At 38.0% G+C, this 23,366-nt stretch overlaps 1 protein-coding gene across 1 annotated transcript in view; it reads left to right on the plus strand.

Annotated features, from left to right (window-relative positions):
* Window positions 1-23,366, plus strand: part of ADGRE3 (adhesion G protein-coupled receptor E3) — a 68,591-nt gene that overhangs the window by 21,058 nt on the left and 24,167 nt on the right. The window contains exons 2-5 of the mRNA XM_039882868.1: window positions 5,091-5,175; window positions 6,886-7,008; window positions 15,062-15,217; window positions 21,102-21,139. Of these exons, the coding sequence (XP_039738802.1) occupies window positions 5,091-5,175; window positions 6,886-7,008; window positions 15,062-15,217; window positions 21,102-21,139 (402 nt within the window). The remainder of the gene's footprint in view (window positions 1-5,090; window positions 5,176-6,885; window positions 7,009-15,061; window positions 15,218-21,101; window positions 21,140-23,366) is intronic.

Here is a 23,366-nt window from a genome sequence, read left to right on the forward strand (position 1 = left end):
ACCTCTTTGAAACAACAATACGAAATTGAGAAAACGAACTAGCTCATGAGAAAAGGCGTATATGTCATGATATTTGAATGCCTCCAGTGAACAGATCAGTATAACAGATTTCCATCACTCCCTTAGATTCATTCTCTATTCACTGCACCTTGGTCTCTACCCTAGAAGTCTGAGCTATAAGGAGCACATCAAGGAGCTCCATTGCCCTCTGCTTTCTTGTTAGGTTTGACCACTAGGAAACTCAGCAATAGGTCCAAGGTTAGTAAGAGAATATATTTTGAATATTGGTTCCCTGGCTCCCCTGATTCAGGCCGTTGATCAGAAGTCTTGGCTTCTCTTGTAAGGCTCTCTTTTCACTGGAGTATGGTAATCAATTCTTCCCTTCACTCCTTTGGGCCTGGAGTGGGAACAGCCTCAAATCATTGCCCAATCCCTTGTTTCCAACATGCTGTCTACATTATTGTAAGCTGTTATTTCACACAATTCTTCTAGAATTGTTACAATTTGAACATCATGCTTTTTTCCTTGGGACTCTGACACTGCCCTTTAGCTGCATTATAAACCTCCAGTGAAATTCCCAAGCCCTCAAGTTCTGCTCTCACCTACAGAGGTTTCAGTCAGCTTTTTAGTGGCTCATTTTCAACCATGAATGGACAGCCAAGGTCACCAGGCACATTTTAAAAAAATCTTCTAGTATAAAAAAATAGGCCAAAATAATCAAATAGAAAAAAAAAAGAAGAAGAAGAAGAAACAATGAGATGACTTGAGAAGAAAAAAGGAAGAAATCCAACATCTCCCCAGTGGGAATTTAAAAAAAGAAAACACAGAAGTAGAAAAAAGAAAAGAAAGAAAAACCTCAAGACAATTTCCCCACAGTGAAGGATATAATTGGAAACACATCAATACCAAAGAGATGATGCTAAAGGGAAAACAAGTCACATCTTTAATCAGGAGGAAAGATATCTTAGCAACATTGGAGAAATTCCTTACATTTATGGAAAAATAATTACATGCTAGATATTTGTAAACAACCAAATTATTAATCAAATGTGAAAGAGAATTAAAACATTTGGAGATAGTAAGCAAAAGCTCAAAAGTCTCCCATGGTAGTCAGCCCCTACTTAACCTGGTCCCTTAGCATTCACACCCTTAGATAATTTCCTGTCATTGGAGGTTGCTGGACTTATTGATTTACATCTAATGAATAGAGCGTGGGAGAAGTAATAGGATATCGCTTCCAATATTCAGTTATAAGAAGACTGTGGCATTTCCTCTCATTCTCTTCTGGTTTGCTTGCCTTGTGGGAAGCCAGCTCCATGTCATGAGGCCCAAGGCCTGCTAACAACCACATAAGTGAGCTTGGAGAAGTCCTCTGATTTAATTTCAATATTGTAGATTTTCTCTTTCTCAAAATACTATGACATTTGTACTAAGCATCATAATTGTATTGATGACTACCTACATATTAAAAAGACAGAGACTCGCAGAATATTTGCAAAGCATATACCTAATAGAGAAATATCAGAATTTATAAATATTTTTTAAAAATACAAAAAAAGCTAATAACCCAATGTAAAAAATTCTCAAAGGAAATATCTGTGGAAATATCTTGGCAGGCTATCTGTGGTGCACATCATATTCTGGTTTAATGCTTATAAATAAATGGGAAGCTCACTGGAAAGAAACCATAAACAGCCAACGAACATATGAAGTGATACTTAACTTCACTAATAATCAAGGAAATAAAAGTTTAAGCTAAAAGTTGACACTATTTTTATCCATACATTTATAAAAATTATGAAGTTTGACATTATCAAGTATTCTAAAGATTCTGAGAAACAGGAATGCTCACACATTACTGGTGGTTAAATAAATTGGAAAAAGCACTCTGTAAAGTATTTTTACAATATTTATAAAAGTTATAAAAAAAAGTGCAAATTCTACAAGAGAGCAATTTCACTTCTACATATATTTCATAGCAATAACTTACACATATGAAGAATAAGACATGTAAAATTTTATTGCAAGATCCAATTAAAGTTAAGAGGCTTAATTCTCACTGTTGAATTCTCACCCTCCCATTTCTTAGAGTGTTTGCTTTACCCTGTAATTTTAAGTTCTTTCTCTGTCTCTTTGAAATGTATATAAACCTTTTAGAAGCCAAATGAGGCTCTTGCCAGATTTATGACCCAGAAATGTCTTTTCCAAGGATCTGGGAACCATCTTTTTGAAATGTAAACATCCAGTCTCTGGAGGAGGGTAGGAACCTAACTTAGGTAAGCACCTTGCTCTAAGTTGCAAACTACCTACTGTCATAAAAATAGATGTTTATTTTTCCTTTGCATTAGCTAACACAGTTACCCCAATTACTAGGTAAATTCAGGATGAACCATGTCTGACAAATGGTGATGTCAAGGTCTCTTACTTGAGGACTAGTTATTGTTTATCTTGAGAACACATGTGTAATAAGTTGTTTCTGCTTGGCTACATAAAAGGGTGAAGTTCCTTTCTGTCTTTGCAATCTCTTGGCAGGCTATCTGTGGTGCACATCATATTCTGGTTTAATGCTTATCCAATGATAAAACTATTTTGTTTTTATTCTATCTTTGTGAAGAAGTCTGCTAGGTTGAGAAAAGATTTTGTTTTTAATTACAACTCCACAACAATGCTTATTACATGATTCTTTGTAATGCTGAAGTATTTTAATATCCATTTGTAGAATGAATAAATTATTATATAATAATATAATGGACTAACACAGAGCATTTAAAAAAATGGCCACAAATTTAAGCCCATTCCTTGCTGCCAATAAGATACTAACAGAAAATAAGAGCATGTTTTCACATACTCTTACATTTTCCTCATGTAGAATTATTCTCCCAAATGTTTTTGTTATGCTCAATTTTTTTGCCTTTATCTGGTATTGTTTACTATTCTGGTAGTTCTTTCAAAAGAAATTGGTTGTGATCAAGTTTCAGAAAAATTAAGGATTGATGGAGTATATTTTCATACATGGTCCTGAATATAATATGTTTAATATAAGGAGTTCTTGGAAACTGAAAAGCAATGATACTTATACATTTAAATAAAAAGTTAATTAAAACTTTGTTCTAATGAGTCTAGCACTTTGAAAAGCATTCTCTATCTATTCTGCAAGCATGTAGCTTGCTCTAAGTTGCAAATATGCACATAGGAGCATCACACTCTGTTCTCAGTCATGCAAATGAGAAACACTGGGTCTCTGAACTCAGAGTTGAGTCCACTTAAATATGAGGTGATTCATATACAAAAGAAAGATGGTTCTGTTGATATCAGACTTGGTTATCAGCCAGAAACTGAGTGATACAGCTTTTAGAAAAGAGATGAGTTACATAAAATTACAGAAAATAAATCAACAAACACTCAAACAAGGAATTGTATGTTCTCTGCAAAGGTGACGATCGACATGTTCCATCTGGAATGCAACCATTTGGAGACTGTATTGTTACCGGAGAGTGGGATCCTCTCCTAGCGCATTGTCCAGGTTCTTGATGTCTTGAACAAAGAATTGAGCAAGACATTGAAATACAGTAAAAAAGAAAAGTTTTATTAGAAAGGAAAGTACACTTCCAGACACAGGAGCAGGCCTGAGCAAGAGAAGCGTGACTCAAAAGGCCTGGTAACAAAGACTTCAGGGTTTTTATCCCTTTTTGCTGTAGGTGGTCACTTTTCTTAGAGGAGTGGGCTTCCTTGATTGACAACTGAGATTGACAGGACTCAGTGATTCATCATTTTGCTTTCTGCGCATGTTTTTCCCCAGAATTCAGTCTGTTATTAATGAACTTCCGGGCGTATGCATCATATTATAATGATGGTATAATGAGGCTCAGATGAGTTGAAGGTTGTTGAGATCTTCATTGCGCAGGTGCGAGTGACTTGCTTCAACTGGTACCTAAATCTCTGCCTACTGGTTTCTTCCTGTGAGTTAAAAAAAAAATGCCTTCTGGCTTGCTTAATTGTGGGCGGATTAGGGCAGACCCCTTCTAGGATAGGATGACCTCAGTGTCTTTGCAGGCAGACCCAAAACCCTCTAACTAACTTTCCTGCCTAACTCTTTTCTAAGAGCCATGAACCCCCTTATTATTAGTATGGATGTTGAGGGACAGGAGGTCTCTTCTTCTATATCTGCTTCCTGCTGAGAATGGCCATAGTCCCTGCCTACAGGGGTTTCATGGAGTTCTTTCCCTTTCTGCCTCAGTCAGAGTGGGGTCTTGGGTTTCCTGCTGAAGTGCCATCTCGGTCCCTAGACAAGGAAAATACAAATTCGTTATTTAAATCATACATCTATTAATTTCTATTGTTGATTTGCCTATTAAGTGAGTAAAGGAAAACAGGCTTGGTTAATACATTTCTTAAAGAGTAAAAAGAAAGACCTTTGGCTTAAAGTTCCCTGCTCTCAGACTCTAAGGGCTCTAAGGGCCCTGTCTGGCTTAACACCATTTCTGCTTAACAATGGGCTGATGACCCTTATCAATAGCCAGAGGATCTGAGTTACCAGGGCAATTATCAAGATTTGAGGGAGAGAGCCTTTTTTCCAAAGAAAGGAGGGAAGAAAACTTAACTAGGTTTACTAAAAAGATTAGCTCTGCAAGAGATGTCCCATTTCATTTCCTGCTAAAAGATTAAGAATTTTACAAGTGATGTTCCATCTGAGTAATGTAAGGATCTCTGCCAAGTGGGGTGATGGGCAGAGACAACAGTAGACTAGTTGGTGAGCAGGGATAAACTCTTAATTCCTATGCAGCCTGACCGAGGTGTCCATGTTTGAAGAAAGCCCAAACTACCCCAGGCCCTGAGATCCCACGAAGGGACGGTAATGCCCAGCCAGTTCCCAGCCTCTCTAGCCCCAGCCGCTATCTAACTGCAACAATGTAAGAAACCACCCAGCTAATACCTTCCCAGATTTCTGAGCCACAGAAATCATAGTAAAATGAGAGATAATAAGAACATTGTTATTTTAAGCCACTACATTTTATGATAGTTTGCTTTGCAGTGGTAAAGAACCAATAAGTGTAGCCCTTGGAGAATTTCCCGGAATCTTTCCTCAACAGTTTCATGTCTCTCCTTTCTGCTTCTTTATTCCAGAGCTCTGCATTCTGCTGAGTTTGTCAGGAGTTGTGTTTCAGAAGGCCGAAGGTGAGTGCTCAAAGCCTGGCTCTTCTATAGCCAGAGACCAGGGAGGATGGGGACCAAGGATGAACCTGGAACCACCCAAATCCTCCAACAGGGTAGAGAAAAGGGGCTCGTTTTGGAAACAGAACTTGTTCAGATTTGCTCCTATGTTGTTTTTTTAATTGATCATTTCATCAAATTTGGATATCTTTTATCTTTTTATTTTACTGTTGTTTGGCTATTTGTTTGCTTTTAGTAACCACAATTTGCCCACTATGGAGATAAAACAGTGAATAAAACACACAAAGTCTCATGAAGTAAACATTCAAGTGGGGAGAGACAGCACTCTGGTAACCATTTCATTCTGATCATAAGTCAACAAAATATGAACATAATCATTTCAGGTTAGCTTACATCTCTTGGAAATTTCACTAAATTCTGATTCAGCAGGTCTAGGGTGGGGGCTGAGATTGTGCATTTCTAGCCAGAAGATTCATTCTGAGTAGCCAGGCTCAGCACAGTGCTCTCCCGTCTTGTTCCCAGCACTCACTCCCCAGCACTGCACCGTTCCCATGTCTCTCCACTAGACCCAAAGCTCGAGATATTTCCTCACCCCCATTCTTTCCATTCATTCCCAAGCGGGCTTAAATTAAGATATATAGTGTATCTCTGTCTAAATAAAGTTATACATAGATAAAACATACACCATTAACAGAATATACTTCCTGTGGTGCCCTTCAAATATAAATTTTTATAATCATAGCTAACACTTATTATGTGCCAGACACTGCCCAAAGCACTTTACGTGTATTAATTCACTTATTCTTCACAACCCATTTTACAGGTGAGGAAATTGCTGCACAGAGAGTTTAAGACACTTATGCAAAGACACACAGCTATTAAGTGGTGAAACCAGAATTGAACCCAGGGTCTCAAGTCTTAATCAACTTATTTCTCCTTTATAAATTCTGCAATGATCTTAAGAATAGCACAATTACATCGCAGTGAAATTTTTGTGTTAAAATTAATCTGTTTAATGCTAACCCTAATCCTTCATTGTGTGCAGGAATCTCACTTTTTTCTAGAACTTGGGTTTGGTATCTCCAATTTTTTTTAGATTTAAAAAATTTTTTTTTTCAGTTAGAGTTGACATACAATAGTATATTAGTTTCAGGTGTACAACAGTGGTTAGACATTTATGAAATCTTGCAACACAACAACATAGATGGACCTAGAGAGTATTATGCTAAGTAAAATAAGTCAGACAGAAAAAGCCAAATACTGTATGAATTCACTTATATGTGGAATCTAAGAAACAAAATAAATGAACACACAAAACAGACACAAACTCATAGATACAGAGAACAAACTGATGGTCATCAGATGGGAGAGGGTTGGAGGGATGGGTAAAAAAGGTGAAAGGGATTGAGATGTACAAATTGCCAGATATAAAAATAGTCACAGGGATGTAAAGTACAGCATAGAGAATATAGTCAATAATATTATAATAATTGTGTATGTTGTCAGATGGGTATTAAACTTTTTGGTACTAAACTTATTTATAAGGTACATAAATGGTATCTCTAATTTTTTTATATATACTGAGATCTCAGAAAAGGAAAAAGGTGCAGCCTTCTTCAGCTTCTGAGAAGTCCTGTTTAGAGGCAAAGCAAAATGATAACAGCAGAGCTTCTGACCTTGGTGACATCTGACCTGCCTCTCTTTTCCTCACAGGTGCCTGTGCTCGGTGCCCCCAAAATTCTTTCTGCGTCAATAATACTCACTGTACCTGCAACCATGGATACACTTCTCAGTCTGGGCAGAAATTCTTCACGTTCCCCTTGGAGATATGTCAAGGTAAAGGGGTAATTTTCAAATCCCCCAAAAGTGGAAGTGGAAGGAAAGCAGCATAAAAGAGTAGTGGGTGGGTAACAGTCATGTGCAATGCTGAAAACTCTACCACTCAACCTTCGCCAAGAAAAAAAATGCTTTCAGGAAGTCAGAAAAGAAGGGGCTCTTCCAGAACCTCGCTAGGTTTCAATATTTTTCTCTATGACATGGGCATGATAATGATGATGACTTCATGAGGGTGGTAGGGAAATTGAATAAGGTAATGAATGTGGTAGTACTTCATAGTCATAAAGCATCACATAAATATATTTTTTAAGTAGAAAAAAATATGTGCTAAAGTCATGGCAAACAGAGAATAAATGTTTGGGCAAAAATTTCTCTAATATAAATTCCTATGGTCCCCTATGATGCAAAATGTAATCTCAATTCAATAATTAAAAGATCCAACCCTGTGGAAGAATAAACACACCAGACTTGAGTTAATATTGGGTTGTTCACTTATATGTGGAATCTAAGAAACAAAATACTGCATAACTTACAAAACACACACACACACACACACACACACACACCTGAAACAAAAGTTACATAAAATAATAGACATTATGTGCAGTGCATGCTGATATTCTCTAGTCTAGTCTCATCTCTATTTCATTTAAAAAATTCTGGTTGAGATCCACTAAATTAATTTTATCACTTATTAACTGAAGAAAAAATACAAGTGACCATTCTCTAGATTATTTTTAACTATTTTGAGCTATAATGTATATCCAGTAAAATGGAAAAAAGTTTAAGTGTACTGTTTAATAAATAAGTTTTGATAAATGTATATGTTGAATAACCACCTCCCCAATCGACGTAGAGATCATCTGTCACCTCTTTGTAATCATGCTCAAATTCACCTCTTGGACCGAGCAACCACTGATTTAATTTCCATACCTATAAATTAGGTTTGATTGCTTTAGGCCTTCATGCAAATGGAATCATAGAGTCTGAACAGTTTTATATCTTACTTCTTTCACTCAACATAATGTCTGTAAGATTTATCCATGAATATCGACAGTCCATTCATTTCCTTTACTGAATATTATTTCAGTGTATAAAAGCAGCACGACTTGTTTATCTATTTACTTCTTGAGGACCTTCCTCTTTTTCAGTTTTTGGTTATTATGAATAAACATGCTATAAAAATTTTAAATATATGCATGTTGGGTTGTTCAAGCTCCCTCCTGGAGGGACTGGAAGCCTACAGTCAGTTGTGGAAGGAATAATTACCATCTCTCCTCTTCCCCACCTAACATTTCTACACTTCCGTGCCCAATCTTGCTACTGTTAGAATCCAAGAGAAAAAGGAAAAGGGAGCAGGAAAGTTTCTACCTGGCCAATGCTATTGTTGCCATGTAGCCTCTGTGTTCCTGAGATACAATACTTTCTCTCATGACAGCCTTTATGGGTCCTTTGAAGAAATTATTTCCCCCAAATTCTCCCCTGAAATTCCTTCGATAACACCAAATTCTTTCCTACACCTCCCTCCTGTGATTCCTCCACCTTCTTCCTGCTGAAGTCCATTTGCAACTCCAGGTGGTCCTCTTGGACAGAACCTAAACAACCCCGCATCAGAAATCTCTCACACCTGACCCACCTCTAGTTCTTGGGAAATACTCAGCTGTGTCCAAGAAACTTGGGATGTACAGTAGATATCTCTTCTTTGCCCAATACAAGCCAGTGGCTCACCCTTTAGATCTTTTAGAAGGAAATAGGTACCAATCAACTGGGTTCCTACAAAATTCAGGCAATGCATTATTAGCCGAGTGAACTCCTTAAAATCCTTCTCTCTCAAATTGACATAAAGAGAAAAGAATCCACACACACTTCTCCTCTTTGTTGGGAGTGAAGGGACTCACTGCACAGCATCAGCTCTCTCCAAATAAATTCTCCCTCTCTTACCTGCCAGCTCCTGATCCCTTTAAATCCTCGACATGAGTGAAGGATATAAGAACCATATGACCAGATTCCAGACACCTTCTCCTTTGCAAATGTTGCATCTTGGCCAGTTCCTCACTCGGGAATGGGGTGTCTATTGCAGTTGATGCCAATGCTGAAACTTCTAGTTTAATGATTGTTTTTATGACAGGTTATTATCAATGTATTACCTCACTATGTGCAATTTAAAAGATCACTCTGTAGAGAATGGAGGTGATACTTGAGCATACTTGGCAAAGGCAATCACAAATACAAACATCCTTGGGTTTGTATTAAACCAGTTAAACTGTCTAACTGGTTTAATAACAAGGAAATAAAGTCAATGTATACATAGCCTGGTAAGTGATAGGGACATTGATTGGAGACAGAGTTGGAGACCAATCTTGTAAAGCCATCATCATCTTTTTATTGAGATATAATTCAAATGTCATAAAATTCACTCTTTTAAAGTGTACAGTTTAGTGGGTTTTAGTATATCCCAAAGTTGTGGATCATTACCACTATCTAATTCCAGAACATTCCTTCCTATCACCACAAAAAGAAACCCAAACCTATTAGTAGTCACTCCCTATATACCCCTCTCCCAACCCTTGGAAACCGCTGACCTGCTTTTTGTCTCCATGAATTTGCCTGTTCTGGATATTTCATATAAACAGAATCACATAATATGTGGCCTTTTGTGTCTGGCTTCTTTCACTTAGCGTAATGTTTTCTAAATTTACCCTATAACATGTATCAGTACTTCATTCCTTTTTATGGTTGAATAATATTCCATTTTATGGCTAGACCATGTTTTGTTTATTCATCAATTGATAGACGTTTGGGTTGTTTCCATTTGTGGGGTATTATGAATAATGCTGCTGAGAACATCGCGTACAAGTTTTTGTTTGAACACCTGTTTTCAAATCTTTGGTGTGGAATTGGTGAGTCATATGATTAACTCTGTGTTTAACTTTTTGAGAATTTCCAAACTGTTTTCCACAGTAGTTGCGCCATTTTGCATTCTCACCAGCAAATTATGAGGGTTCCAATTTTTCCACGTCTTTCTCAACACTTCTTATGGTCTTTTTTCTTATAGCCAGTCTAGTGGGTATGGAGTGGTATCACACTAGTTTTGCTTTCCATTTTCTAGTGACTAATGATTTTAAGAATGTTTTCATGTGCCTATTAACCATTTCTATATTTTCTTTGAAGAAATATCTATCAAATTATTTATCTATTTTTAATTGGGTTATTTTTATTTTTATTGTTGAGTCGTAGTTCTTTATGTATTCTGGATACTAGCCATTTATTAGATATCTGTTTTGCAAATATTTTCTTCCATCTGCGGGTTGTTTTCACCTTTTTGACATTATCCTTTGAAGCACAAAAGTTTTTTTTTTAATTTTGATGAAGTCTAATGTATCTATTTGCTCTTTGTTGCTTGTGCTTTTGATGTCATATCTAAGGAACAGTTGTAAGAAATTTTTGTATTATGTATTTGTTCATTTTTGTACTACATATTCCTAGTTCTATCAGATCATGAATCATTTTTAATTAAAAATGATTAAAAATTAATTTAAAAGCATTTTAATTTTTAAAAATTTATTAGGGATTTTAAACTAATGACTGAAATGTTCTACTTTTTACATTTTTATTAGAAATTTTTTACTGAAGAATATGATTGATTTTATGAAAAATGTATATTTTCTGTTCAAAGGATGTAAGAGTCTCTCTCTGCATCTATCACTTTCAGTCTGTTTCTGTCTTTCTACCACTCTGTCTGTGTGTATGTATCTATCTGTCTGCCTTCCTAACTATAGATGCGTGGGCGTATTTATTGATTTTATTTATTCATCAGCTTCTCCCTATCCTTACTTAATTTTTAGCCACTAGATCTTTCCTCTGTTTGTGTGTGCTTATTGATTGTGATATTTAGTTTCAATCCTTATTTATTTTTTATCTATTAGTTCTGAAAGAAGTGAATTGAATATCCAGTATAATTGTACTTTATTTATTGTCACTTCTTGCATTTCTACTTCTTTTTGCTTTCTGAATTTATCTGCTATGTTGTTTGATGGATGCATATTAATGACTGAGATATAATTTTCTGTTAAGTATAAATATATAGTGTCCTCCTTTACCTCATTTAGAGCTTTTAACCTTAAATTCCACTGAGTCTGATATTAATGTTAAACATTCTGTTTTATTTCCATTTTAATTCTCCTAGTATCTCTTTGTATACCCTTTATTTTTAACATTATCAGTCTTCTGAAAACAGCATATAGATGGATATTATTTTTTAGCCTAACGTTCCAGTTTTCTATTGCTATGTGATAAACTCCAAACTTATTGGCACAAAGCAACCATTTTATTAGACTCATGGATACTGTGGGCCAGAGATTCAGAAAAAGCACAGCAGAGATCACTCTTCTCTGCCCCATGATATCTATGATATCCTCAGCCAAAATGTTCAAATGGCTGGTTGTGACTCAAATGACTGAAAGCTGGAATTATCCAGAGACACCTTCACTCACATGTCTAGTGTCTGGACTGGGATGACTCAAGAGACCCAGTCAGAGCTTTTTTTTTTATACCTTGTTTCAAAGTACCATTGTGGCACTTCTGCAATAGTCTGATGATCGAAGCAATTACAAGCCTACTCTGACACAAAGGGATAAGACAGTGAGCTCATATCTCAACGGAAAGAGTGTCAAATAATTTGGAGGCCATGTTTTAAAACTGCCACACTCAATTTGTTTATCTCTGTTTTAACAGTGGATTTCTATTTACATTTAGTGTAATGGCTGATACAATTTTTCCCTCCATCTTACTGCATTTTGTCTTAATTTTATATTATTATTATTTTCTCATTTACCTTTTTCTTACTTGCTTTTGCTTAATCAAGTTACCGTTAACTTTATTTTTTCCTTTATTTATTAAAAGTTCTATACTTTTCCATCCTATTAATGATTTTCTTCTCTTTCTTAATTTCATAATCAAACACATGTTTCTCTGCTATTATTTGAAAAACTCACCAATGATTTCCCCCACCAGGATGCATTGTTTTCCCTATCAAGATGTTTCATTTCACCCTTACTTTCCCTCTCCCAGTAAAGAGATGAGGTCTTTAAAATATTCTTCTCATTTCCTTCTCTCTCCACCCACTGCCCCCATGAATATTACTTTTATCTCAAGGTTCATTGCTCACCCTTGCTTCCTCTTCCTTTCATCTTCTCCTAAATTGAGGTTTCTGTACTTGTTAATTTCATACTTGTTGACTTGTTTGCTTGGAGTACTTTCTTGCGTGTTTTCTTCCAATTGAGTACATGGGTACTATCTTTCAATTATTGCATAATCTCACATTTCTTTCACTCTAACAAGTAAATTATATCTTGCCTTGGTGGAGAAGTTTTTAGTTTGGTCCTCTTATCCCAGTAATCTCTCAATGCATATCCCAGTAATTACAGAAACTGGCTTCAAGCTTACAGGGTAGCAGACAGGAATTCCAATATCAATCTGAGTCTCTTTCCTTTGTAGTGATTTGTAACTTGTTTTACACTTTGTATGGTTTCTTCCCAGAAACTCCAGAGACCATTCTTACATTTTATTGACTAGGGATGTGTCACATGACCAATCAAGCTGAAAGGGAATCTGTGAAAGATTGTACCTGAGAAACAGGAACAAGATTGCCATGTCTGGTGTCAATGTAAGACACATCCAAACCTGTAGAGAGTTTTAATGAGTTTATTTGAGCCAAACTGATGACAATTGCCGAGAAGCAAATTCTCAATGGATTAAGAAAATGGCCCCAAGAATGGCAGTTTTGCAGCTTATTTTATACATTAGAAGCAAAGGAGGAGGAGTAAAGAGAGTGTAAAGGGAGAAAGCAAAGCAGGGAAATCTCTGGGATTGGATAAAAAGTAAAACGGAGAGACACATACTCCTTTTACATTGGTAGGTACAGGATAATTAATAAGTAACATCTACAGCACAGAGAGATGGTGTTCAGGGAACATGATAACAATGAGAGACTCTGCAGTCTCTGCCCTGGTGCCCCTGAGAGGTCTGGAAAAAAAGAGATTACTCTGACATTCCAAGGGTATGTTACCTTAGATTAAAAAAAAAAAAGGCTCGATTAAGGTAAAGATTGACCTTTGTCAAAGAGACTACAGGCCCAGGATGTGACTACCTGCCATGACCCACTTTTAGTTAGGAATTTTTATATTCAGACCATCCAATGTGGTTAATTTCGGTCTCTGAGTTTGTAAGGCCTGCCATGCAGGCTCCCCTGAGTTTGTCAGGTTTAGTATATGGCCCCCTTTTCATCCGCACTGGTCTAAAAAATGGTGTTTGTGCTGGTCTCAGTCTGTTGATAGCAATGCTATAGGCTAGAAATGCCTCGGGGCACTCACCTGGGCTCCTTTCTGAGTCAACATTAGAAATGGACCAACTCTTGTGGTTTATATTACGATTGCAAGAAGCCCTTCAGCAATAACCATTAGGAAATTTTGAAAAGATACAGGTTTATTATTTACAAGACCTGGAAATTACACAGCTCACCTGGGACCACACAGCAGTGTAGTGGGTAGAGGGAGAGAGTGAGCATGGGTTTCAAGGGCTCACTCGTTACTGGTGAATTTAAAACATAAGAGTGGGAATTTAAAGCACAGGAAGAGAAAAAAACAATTAGCCCAAATTATCAATTATCAAAATCAACCAAGATCTCTAAAACAAAGGAATCTCAGTTGGGGGAGGTGGCCTGGCATTTCATCTAGTCCTGTGGCTGGCAATATGTTTTTTGAGATAGCTGGCTTTGAGGTGGATGCCCCGGCAGTCAAAGTTTAAGTCAGGTACTTGTATTACAAAAGGGAAAAAACAGGTCAGGGTTTATACCATAAATAGGAACAAGATTGCAATGTCTGGGCTCCCGAGTAAAGAATGACTATATCGCACTCTGAAAACCCTAGATTTCATGTTTTCTGTACCAGACAGAGAACTCACACATTTTCGCTACCCACTTGACACCATTTTAAAGGGGCTACAGGTGACCCTCAGGACTGAAGGGTCCTGACTTTAAGAAAGTCATCCTAACTCAATTAGTTTAACAGATGTGTTAGTCAGCTAGAGCTGCAATAAAAAAATATAACAGGCTGAGTGGCTTAAACAACAGACATTTATTTTCTCACAGTTCTGGAGGCTGGGAAGTCCATGATCAAGGTTCTGGCAGATTTAATTTCTAGCGAGGCCTCTCTTCCTGGCTTGTAGATGTCTGCCTTCTGCTATATCTTCGCATGGAATTTCCTTGCCACATGCACACGGTAGCAGGGGAAGGGGAGAGCTCTCATGTCTCTTCTTATAAGGAGACTAATCCAATCAGATCAGGACCCCCATTCTTCTGACTACATTTAATCTCAGTTACCCCCTTAGAGGCCCCATCTGCAAATACAGCAACTCTGGGGTTAGAGCTACAACATATGAGTTGAGGGGGCAGATACAAACATTTAGTCCATAACAGACATGGTCAATGCCCCACTTAGATGCCTCCAGCATTTGCCATTCCTTTGCATGCCAAGTCTGAGACTTTTTCTGGCTACTGGACACCACTCAGCCCGTGCTCAGGACAGGTGGAAGTATTGTGGAGTTACCACTCCCTGGGAACATTCCTCCACAAATAAATTATGAAGTTTGGTGGATAAATACCCCAGCTCCCTCACCGCTTGCATGCAGTCACTCTGAAGTGTTTGCTCTACACTGCCTCCCAGAGGTTCCCAGAGGAATTGAGCCCCAGTTGCTCAAAGTGGAAACTTGCTTGATAACATCCCCCTTATTTCCTGCCATCCCTGTCTCATTTCAGCACTTCCCTTCCAGTGTTTTCTGAAATCCCTTGCACTTGAATCCTTGTCTCAATGTCTCCTTCTTGGAGAACCCAACCAAAGTCACAGAGAAAGGAAAGAACAAAGACAGCCATTCCCTTAACCGATTGTCTTTGAAAGCCAGGACAGACCCCAGTGGAAAGGGTATAGCCTGTGGCACATATTAGATGCTCAATAAGTCTTGGTCTAATGAATAACCAAATTTCTCCTTTATGTTTCAGATATTGATGAATGTAAACCACCCTTTAGTATATATTGTGGATCAAATGCTGAATGTCAGAACGTTGAAGGAGGTTTCTACTGTCGCTGTGACCTTGGCTATAAACTCCTCTCTGGGGATACACAGTTCCAGAATTCCCACGAGAACACTTGTCGGAGTAAGAAAATTCTTGTCTCCTTATCTTCCTTCCTCATTTTTTCATTGAGTCTAACACAGAAAAGATATTTTTTGTGGTGGGGACAGAATGTGGTTCTATTTTCTTCCAGGAAATAGATAGTGGAAAGAGAAGGAAAAAAAAAGAAGTTCAGAAAAATAACAGAGTTAAGAAGGCAAGCGCAATTTGGATATGAAGGTGACCAGGTGGTCAACGAGACAGGATTCTTTGAATTGCAAAGAAAAGAAACTCACTCGGGTAACTTAAGCAGAAAAGATGAGTTTATTTTAAGGATGCATGAGTATGTCTTGGAACTCAAGGACAAGAATATAGCTGAGCTTATGCTCTGAACTGAAACTGGGGACTCAACACTATCGGGCTGCCCCAGTCTCTGATACTCTTTGGTTCTTCTGTCATCTCCTGTATTCTCTTTTGTTGCAAATGGACTTTCTCTGCTTCCTAGTCCATAGTACAGGAAATATGGCCAGCAGCTCCAAATCTTACCATTGTTACTGATCCAACCACCAAGGAGAGATCAACTGACTCTCTCTTGAACCTAATTGCAAAGTCTTTGGAAATGTACAAATAGGTCCTGTTGGGGTCATATGCCCACCCTCGGATCTGAGTCCAGGGGGAGGTACCATGTTCTATAAGCATGACCACTCTCATACAAACTATATAGATGGGGAAAGTCTATACCCAAGAAATATGAGCCTTGGCAGACTCTCTGTGAGGTATTGGCTATAGTTGGAATGATAATAGAGAGTCTGTCTGTCTGTCTGTCTGTCTTTATTTATTTGTTTGTTTGTTTGTTTGTTTTTGAGAGAGTCTTTAAAGCTAAATTCTAGAAAGCTAATAGCTAAATATTAATTTCATTTATGCTATGTACCAGGTACTACACTAAATGCTTTACAAGCATTATTCATTTACAATAATCATATGAGGTAAGCATTGTTATTACAGGTAAAGAAACTGAGGCATCCAAAAGTTAATTAACTTGCCCAAAGTCAGCTAGCTAATAAGCAGACTTTTAATGTGAGTCAGCATGCATTGATAGTCTGCACTCTTAACCAATTGCTACACTGCAACATGGGCCTCAGGGAAGCCATAAAATGGACAAAGCACTTCTTTTCTGGTGCAAAAAATAAAAAAACAATAATAATAAGTTATCCCTCTTTATCAGTTAAAATCCAGCCTGGAAAACAGAAACCACATTAGATCTTAAAAACATAAGGAAGTTTATAGAGAGAATTGGCGCTGGTGAAGGAAGAGCTGAGAGGTCAAAAGAGGAATAGGGAGGCAACACAAGATTAGCAATAGCAGAGGTCTGAAGCCATCCTATACCTAGAGGGCCAGGGGAGAAAGTGGTATTACTAGGACCCAAGAATTGGGTCCATTTAAAGAGAGGTGGAAACTTAGAAGAAGTATAACCAATGCTGGAGATACCACAAGAAGCATAGAGAAGGAGGAAAAAATACCCTGGCTCCTCCCTTTCTCTCCTCTCCAATATTCTACCAGCATTTACCATTGGCCGAACCTACTAAGAAGCCATAGGGCAAGAGATATTGGCAATTGGAGCTCTTTATGAAACAGAATAGAGCATAGAAAAAGTAGGCTTCAAGGACAAATTGGTAGTTGACCGATGACCACTGTTTCCCAAAAATCTGAAGTATTTTGTTTACAAATATAAATTAAAGTGGGAGCCTGGTGAGACTTACTGTAGAGATAGTCTATGTCAACCTGTGTTGTTTAAATGTGGCCGGAGGTTCTTATGATATGAGATAGTGAAGGTATCACTCCCTTCTTTCCAAGCTTTCTTCAAAAAAATGACACTTACCTGTGAATCTCAATTCGCCCTTCTATGTTCTTAAAGTTGTTCTATTCCATTTTTAGCCTCCCTTATGTAGATTCTCAATTTTTCTTTTCATTGTTGAGATTTTCGGTCACTAGGTCTATAGCTGAGGCAAGGTTTATAGTTGATGGCTCCAGTTGGAGGGTGGAGAAAAGATCATTGATAATGTTAGGAGAGAAGCTGGCTGAAACAAATTTCAAAGTGTTCTCATCCTTCTCACCACCACTAACCTGATGTCTATTACGATGCTTTTGGCTTTAAGTAATGTACCTGACTAAAAGTGATTATCGATAGGGATCATCAATAAATCCCGATATAATAAAAAGCCCAGAGATAGATAGTTTCTCATTTGGTTAATGTAGCATTTCAATAATAGAGCTCTGGTTTGGCCGTTATTGGCTTTCCCTCTGGTTTCCCCGCTGTTGGTCCCAAAATGGCTGCTGCAACTCCAGACATCACATTCTCATACATCCATGCCTCTGTATGAAAACAAAGAGAAGAAAATTGGTATTCCTGAGCCTCTCCCTCTTTTTACCATGGGGGGAAAAAAAAAAAGCTGTCTTCAGAAGCCTCAACAGACTTCCCCTTATGTCTCTTTGGCTAGATAGGGGTCAAATTCCTACCCCGAAAGTAGTTCCTGGAATAACAGAATAAGATCTCAGAGCTCAACCCTGGGATTGAAGGCAGTGCCAGCTTCACATACTTGAACAAAATGAGTGTTCTGATAGCAGGAAGAAAAGAGGCATAGCTGCTGGGTGGGCATTCTCCAGAGTGTGACACGACCCCTAACTTTCGGATCCCTCTAATAGTGCATAATATTAGGTCCTGGAATTGATGATGGGGAACTTCTCTTGTAAAGTCTCATAGATAATCCCGAGAGGAGAAAAGAGTACATGTCTCTGGAATGGAGACTTTCTCCTTAGATTGATAGAACAATGGAATTAAAGCTCCAGAAAGATTGTTCCTTTGTGCTCCTCTTCACCCAGCATTAAGGCCATGAGGTTGGAGACCCCACAGCAGAGAGCTTAGAAGAAGATTAACAAAGATCGTTGCATCACACCACCCACCCCACCCCCAGATTTTCTGAGAAGCTCAAAGTCATGAGCAGCACAAACCTGCAGTTTGAGATCAGGAAACCTCGCATGACAATTATCAGGGCAACCTTGCACCAATAACATTCACACTAGGTCAGTTATGCAGTTCCTGTTAACTGGGGAGTCCAAGAATTCCTGGTTCTTCCACAAAGCCAGGGGTCTCGGAACAAAGGGGGCAAATTATGCCAAAGAGGAAACAGGACTACTCAGGGGGTCTAAGGCCTCCCTAAAACAATTAAAACAGGATCTCTCAGACCAAACTAGAAGATGACAGTGGAAAGAGGCTCTCTCGGTACAAAGACCCCATGAGAAGTAGGATACCTCTTCCAGGATGAGCTGGATTACAGAGCCTCTTCCAGGAATAGCTGATTATAGAGCCCCAGCTATTCTGCAGCAGGGTTCTTAGGTAGCTCAGGGGACACAAGCGGATGTCTGTGAATGACTGAAATTGCTCGCGCCCCATCCTGATTCCTGTGTGTGTGTTTCCGCACTTGTGGAGTGGTATAAGCTTTGCACTTAGACAAATATGGATTCGAACCTGGACTCTACCATTTACCCCCGCATGACTTTAGACAATTCCTTAACCACCCTGTGCCTCTGTTTACTCATCTGCTTGAAAGATATAGCAACAGAACCTGACTCGTGGGATTGTTGCAAGGATTAAATGAGATCATGCATGTGAAATGGCATTCAACAAGTGCTAATGATTTTTGCGCATGATGCATTCTGTCAGATGCATCCACATCTTCAAGAGACAACAGAACAGAATGGTTAAAAACATTTGCAGGGACTGCGGAGCTAAATCCCAGAAGAATGCCCTTGGGCACAAAATAACTTTTCTTAACCCAATCTGTAAAATGGGGCTAACAATCGTCATCCTCTCAGAGGATATACCTCACAAAGATGCTGCAAGGATTAAATGAGATGCTGCCCTATAAAGCACTTAGGACAATGCCTAGAAGTGTTTGCTACTATTGCTAGCATTTCATCTGATTCTAAAATAAAAAAGATTAAACCCCTGCTCCAGCTATAAATGTGTGGGAAAGTTGAGGTAGCTCTTTTATATCAAGGGTATGTTTCTTGCCAATTGGAGGTGCACCTGCAAGATTCAAGCCCAGATTCCTGTATTTCCCCAGGCCCCAAGCTGGAGCCCACAATAGGGTCTTGGAGATGCATGAGATCTGAATGTGAGGCTGGGGTCCAGGTAGGGAAAGCAAGAGGAAGAGCACAGGTGGGTAGGAAAGAGTTGCTGCACCCTATGTCCAGAACTAGCTCAGACAATCAGTAAATAGTTGTTGAGTGAATGAATAAATCAATAGATGGATGGATGAATGAATAGAATTGAACCCAAAGCAAATGAATCTTTTCCTAGGCAATGGGCACCTCTGTTGACAACATACAAATGAACTGAGATTTTACCTGAGTTCTAGTGTTAATCTGTTAAATTTACTTTATTTTACAAGGAAGAGAAATGACTTTGGTTGTTTCCCTAATTTTAATTCACAGTCCTTTTATAGAGACTGAGTCCATCTGGGGTTATTTATTGCCAAAGTTGGTATGTCAAAGAAGGTACCCATGAAAAAGTATTCAGCTTTCAGCCAAAAGCACAGTTTTCTACAACAAATGTAGTTTCCAATAACAGACAACATTCTGAACTCAGAGTTGTAAATCAGAATTCCTGCACTCTTTTGTTTCTATTACAGTTGACGTTGAATATTATATTAATTTCAGGTGTACGACATAGCGGTCACACATTAATATAACTTACAAAATGATCTCCCCAATAAGTCTAGTATCTACCTGGCACCATACATAATTATTACAATATTATTGACATATTCCCTATGCTGTACTTCATATTCCCATGACTATTTTATAACTACCAAGTTGTACTTCTTAATCCCTTCACCTTTTTCACCCAGTCCTCCAACTCCCCTCTCATCTGGCAACCATCAGTTTGTTCTCTGTATCTATGAATTTGTTTCTGTTTGGTTTGTTCATTTATTTTGTTTCTTAGATTCCACATATAAGCAAATTCATATGGTATTTTCTTCCTCTGTCTGACTTATTTTGCTTAGCATAATGGATCCTCTAGATTCATCCATGTTGTTGCGAATGGCAAGATTTCATTTTTTTTTTTTTATGGCTGAGGAATATTACAAGTTCTTGTACCCTTAAGACAAAACCATCAATATTACAAGAAAGCTCTTTGCCCTTTTTAACAAATAGACTTAGCTGAAAACCAAGAAATAGACTAGGTACAGATTTAACCTTAGTCTGATAATAACAGGTATGTAAACATTTGCTAGCCTTTTTGTCCTCTAAAACAGAGATGGTTGTCCTCACAAAGCACAATAAGCAACACACAAGGTCCCATTAACAGCTGATAACCAAAAATGGACTCTTCTGTTTCAGTTCTAATTCCTAGCCTGGCTGAATTTAAAAACCTGAGGCATCTAATTTTGTTTCCTCGGCCATTTCAATTATAACATCTAGCCAAGACTGAATTAAAGAACTTAGAGCTTACACTTTTCTGCTTCCTCTATGCTAGGGTATCTCTATCACAGCAATATTGACATTTGGGGTCATAATCCTTTGTGATCAAGAGCCTTCCTGTACTTTGCAGGATGTTGAGCAGCATTCCAGGCCTCCATCCACCAGATGCCAATAGCATTTCCTGCCCCAAAACGTGACCACCAAAAATGTCTCCAGCCATTTCCAATGTCCCCTGGGGGCAAAATTACCCCCAGTCAAAAAACACTGATCTACACCATGACAAGGAATTTGAACTCTGATTCCTCCAAACAGCAGACAAGCTTGTAAATAAACATAAAGAGCTGACTTCAGGCCTTCTAGATGCAAAGTTACCCACCTCACTTGCCCACCTCTTCACCCTTTCTCTCTCAGTTCCAACAGTAACTTCTTATGATGTCTTTTGCAGAGATCACCTCCCCAAACACAACCAAAGGCAAGAAAGAGGTGAGTGGAAGCTGACTGCTGGAACTTAGCCAGGTAACAAATGTTTACAAAGCCCCAAACTAGCAAATGGCAGTGGATACTATATATTATATGTGTACTACATATTATATATCATATATTGATATACTGTATATCATATACATGATATATATATCTCACTATAAAGGTAGAGAGATAATGATGATGATGATAGTAATAGATGATAGATAGATGATAAATGATGATGATGATTATAGATAGATAGAGATGATAGATAGATATAGTGAGCATGTATATATGGGTATATATGTGTACATGTGTGTATGTACTGTCCCCTAAAGATGAAATCCTATCCGCTAAAGATAGAATCAATCCCAGACCAAGAAAGACAAACTAAGCAAGACTGTATTAGGCTATGCTTAGCTGCTGCAACAAAGAGGCCCAATTATTTAATGATTTTTAAAAGATAGATCTTTATTACTTTCTGAGTTAGCAGTTCAGAGGTGAGAAGTCTAAGCTGGTTAAGGGATTCTGCTCTGTGAGGCTATTAAGGAATAGTATGGAAACATTCTTTCCATACTATTGCTCCACCATCCCCTGGCATCTTGTTCTCGACTGCATGATCAAAGCTGGGTTACTGCAATGTTGCGTTCCTACCAGTGGGGAGAGGAGAGAGGGAATCGAGGGCAAGTTGCCTGGAGTACAGGGTGAAAAGAAGAGAGTAGAAAGAGGAGACGCATCTACTCACTGTATAATGTGCTAATAAGGGTATGATCATTTCCTTCGAGACTTTTTTTTCTTAATTTTTTGATTACCATTGACATTCAGTATTATAGCAGTTTTAGATACACAGCATAGTGATTAGAAATTAATATAACAACGAAGTAATCACTCTGATAAGTTTAGTACCCATCTGACACTGTACATAGTTGTTACAATATTCCTGGCTATATTTCCTATGCTGTGCTTAACATCTCATGACTATTTTGTAACTACCAATTTTATTTCTTAATTCCTTCACCTTTTTCACCCAGCCCACTAACTCCCCTCCCATCTAGCAACCATCAATTTGTTCCCTGTATTTTATGAGTTTGTCTCTGTTTTGTTTGTTCATTTATTTTTTTTAGATTCTACATATTAGTGAAATCATAAGGTATTTGTCTTTCTCTATCTGATTTATTTTAGTCAGCATAATACCCTTGAGGTCCATCTATGTCGTTGCAAGTGGCAAGATTTTATTCTTTTTTTGTGGCTGAGTAATATTCCATTGTGTATATATATATATATATACACAATCTGTTGTCATCTAGACTGTGAGCTTCTTGAGGGCATAAATAAGAGCAAGTCCACATCGGAAGTTCCACAAATGTTCACTGAAGTCATAAACAAATAATCAAGCAATCAATAGGAACATTTCATTACAAAATTTCATTGCCAGCTCCCTCGAAAAGTTAAACACAGAATTACCATATGACCCAGCAACTCCACTTTTAGGAATAAACCCAAGAAAATTGAAAGCGAGAACCCAAATAAATACTTGCACATCCATGTTCACAGCAGCACTAGTCGCAACAGCCAAAAAGTGAGAACAACCCAAATGTCATCAGTAGATGAAAGCATAAACAAAATGTGGTCTATCCATACAGTGGAATGTTATTCAGCCATAAAAAGAAATGAACTTCTAATACATGTTACAATGTGAATGAACCTCAAAAACACACTGAAAGAAGCCAGTCACAAAAGGTCATATAATGCATGACCCCATTTATATGAAATGTCTGGAGTAGGCAAATCCATAGAGACAGAAAGCAGATTAGTGGTTGCCAGGGGCTAGGAGAGGGGGGAGTGGAAAGTGACAGTCTAATGGGTTTTATTTTGGAGTGATGAAAATGTTTGGAACTAGATAAAGGGCAGTCAGGCAGGAGGCAAGTTGTACAACATTGTGGATGTACTAAATTGCCACTGAACTGTATACTTTAAAATGGTGAATTTTATGTTGTGTGAATTTTACCTCAATTAAAAAAAAATGTATTGCCAGAAAAAGGTAGATGTAAAGATCTTATGATAGGTCAGATACTTCCTAGCGGTTCTGAAGCCAATACTTTGGTGCCTACTCTGTACAAATGGGTTTGAATCAAGAAGACTTTAGCTGTCATTTAGAGAGAGATTTTCTCTATCAGGAGGCGGGGATGGGGAGGCAAGTTGCTCCTAAACTAGCATGCTCCACTCAGAATTTCCATAAAGACTC

This window comes from Pteropus medius, unplaced genomic scaffold (assembly GCF_902729225.1).
Source record: "Pteropus medius unplaced genomic scaffold, Ma_sr-lr_union100, whole genome shotgun sequence".
Taxonomy (NCBI): Eukaryota; Metazoa; Chordata; class Mammalia; order Chiroptera; family Pteropodidae; genus Pteropus; species Pteropus medius.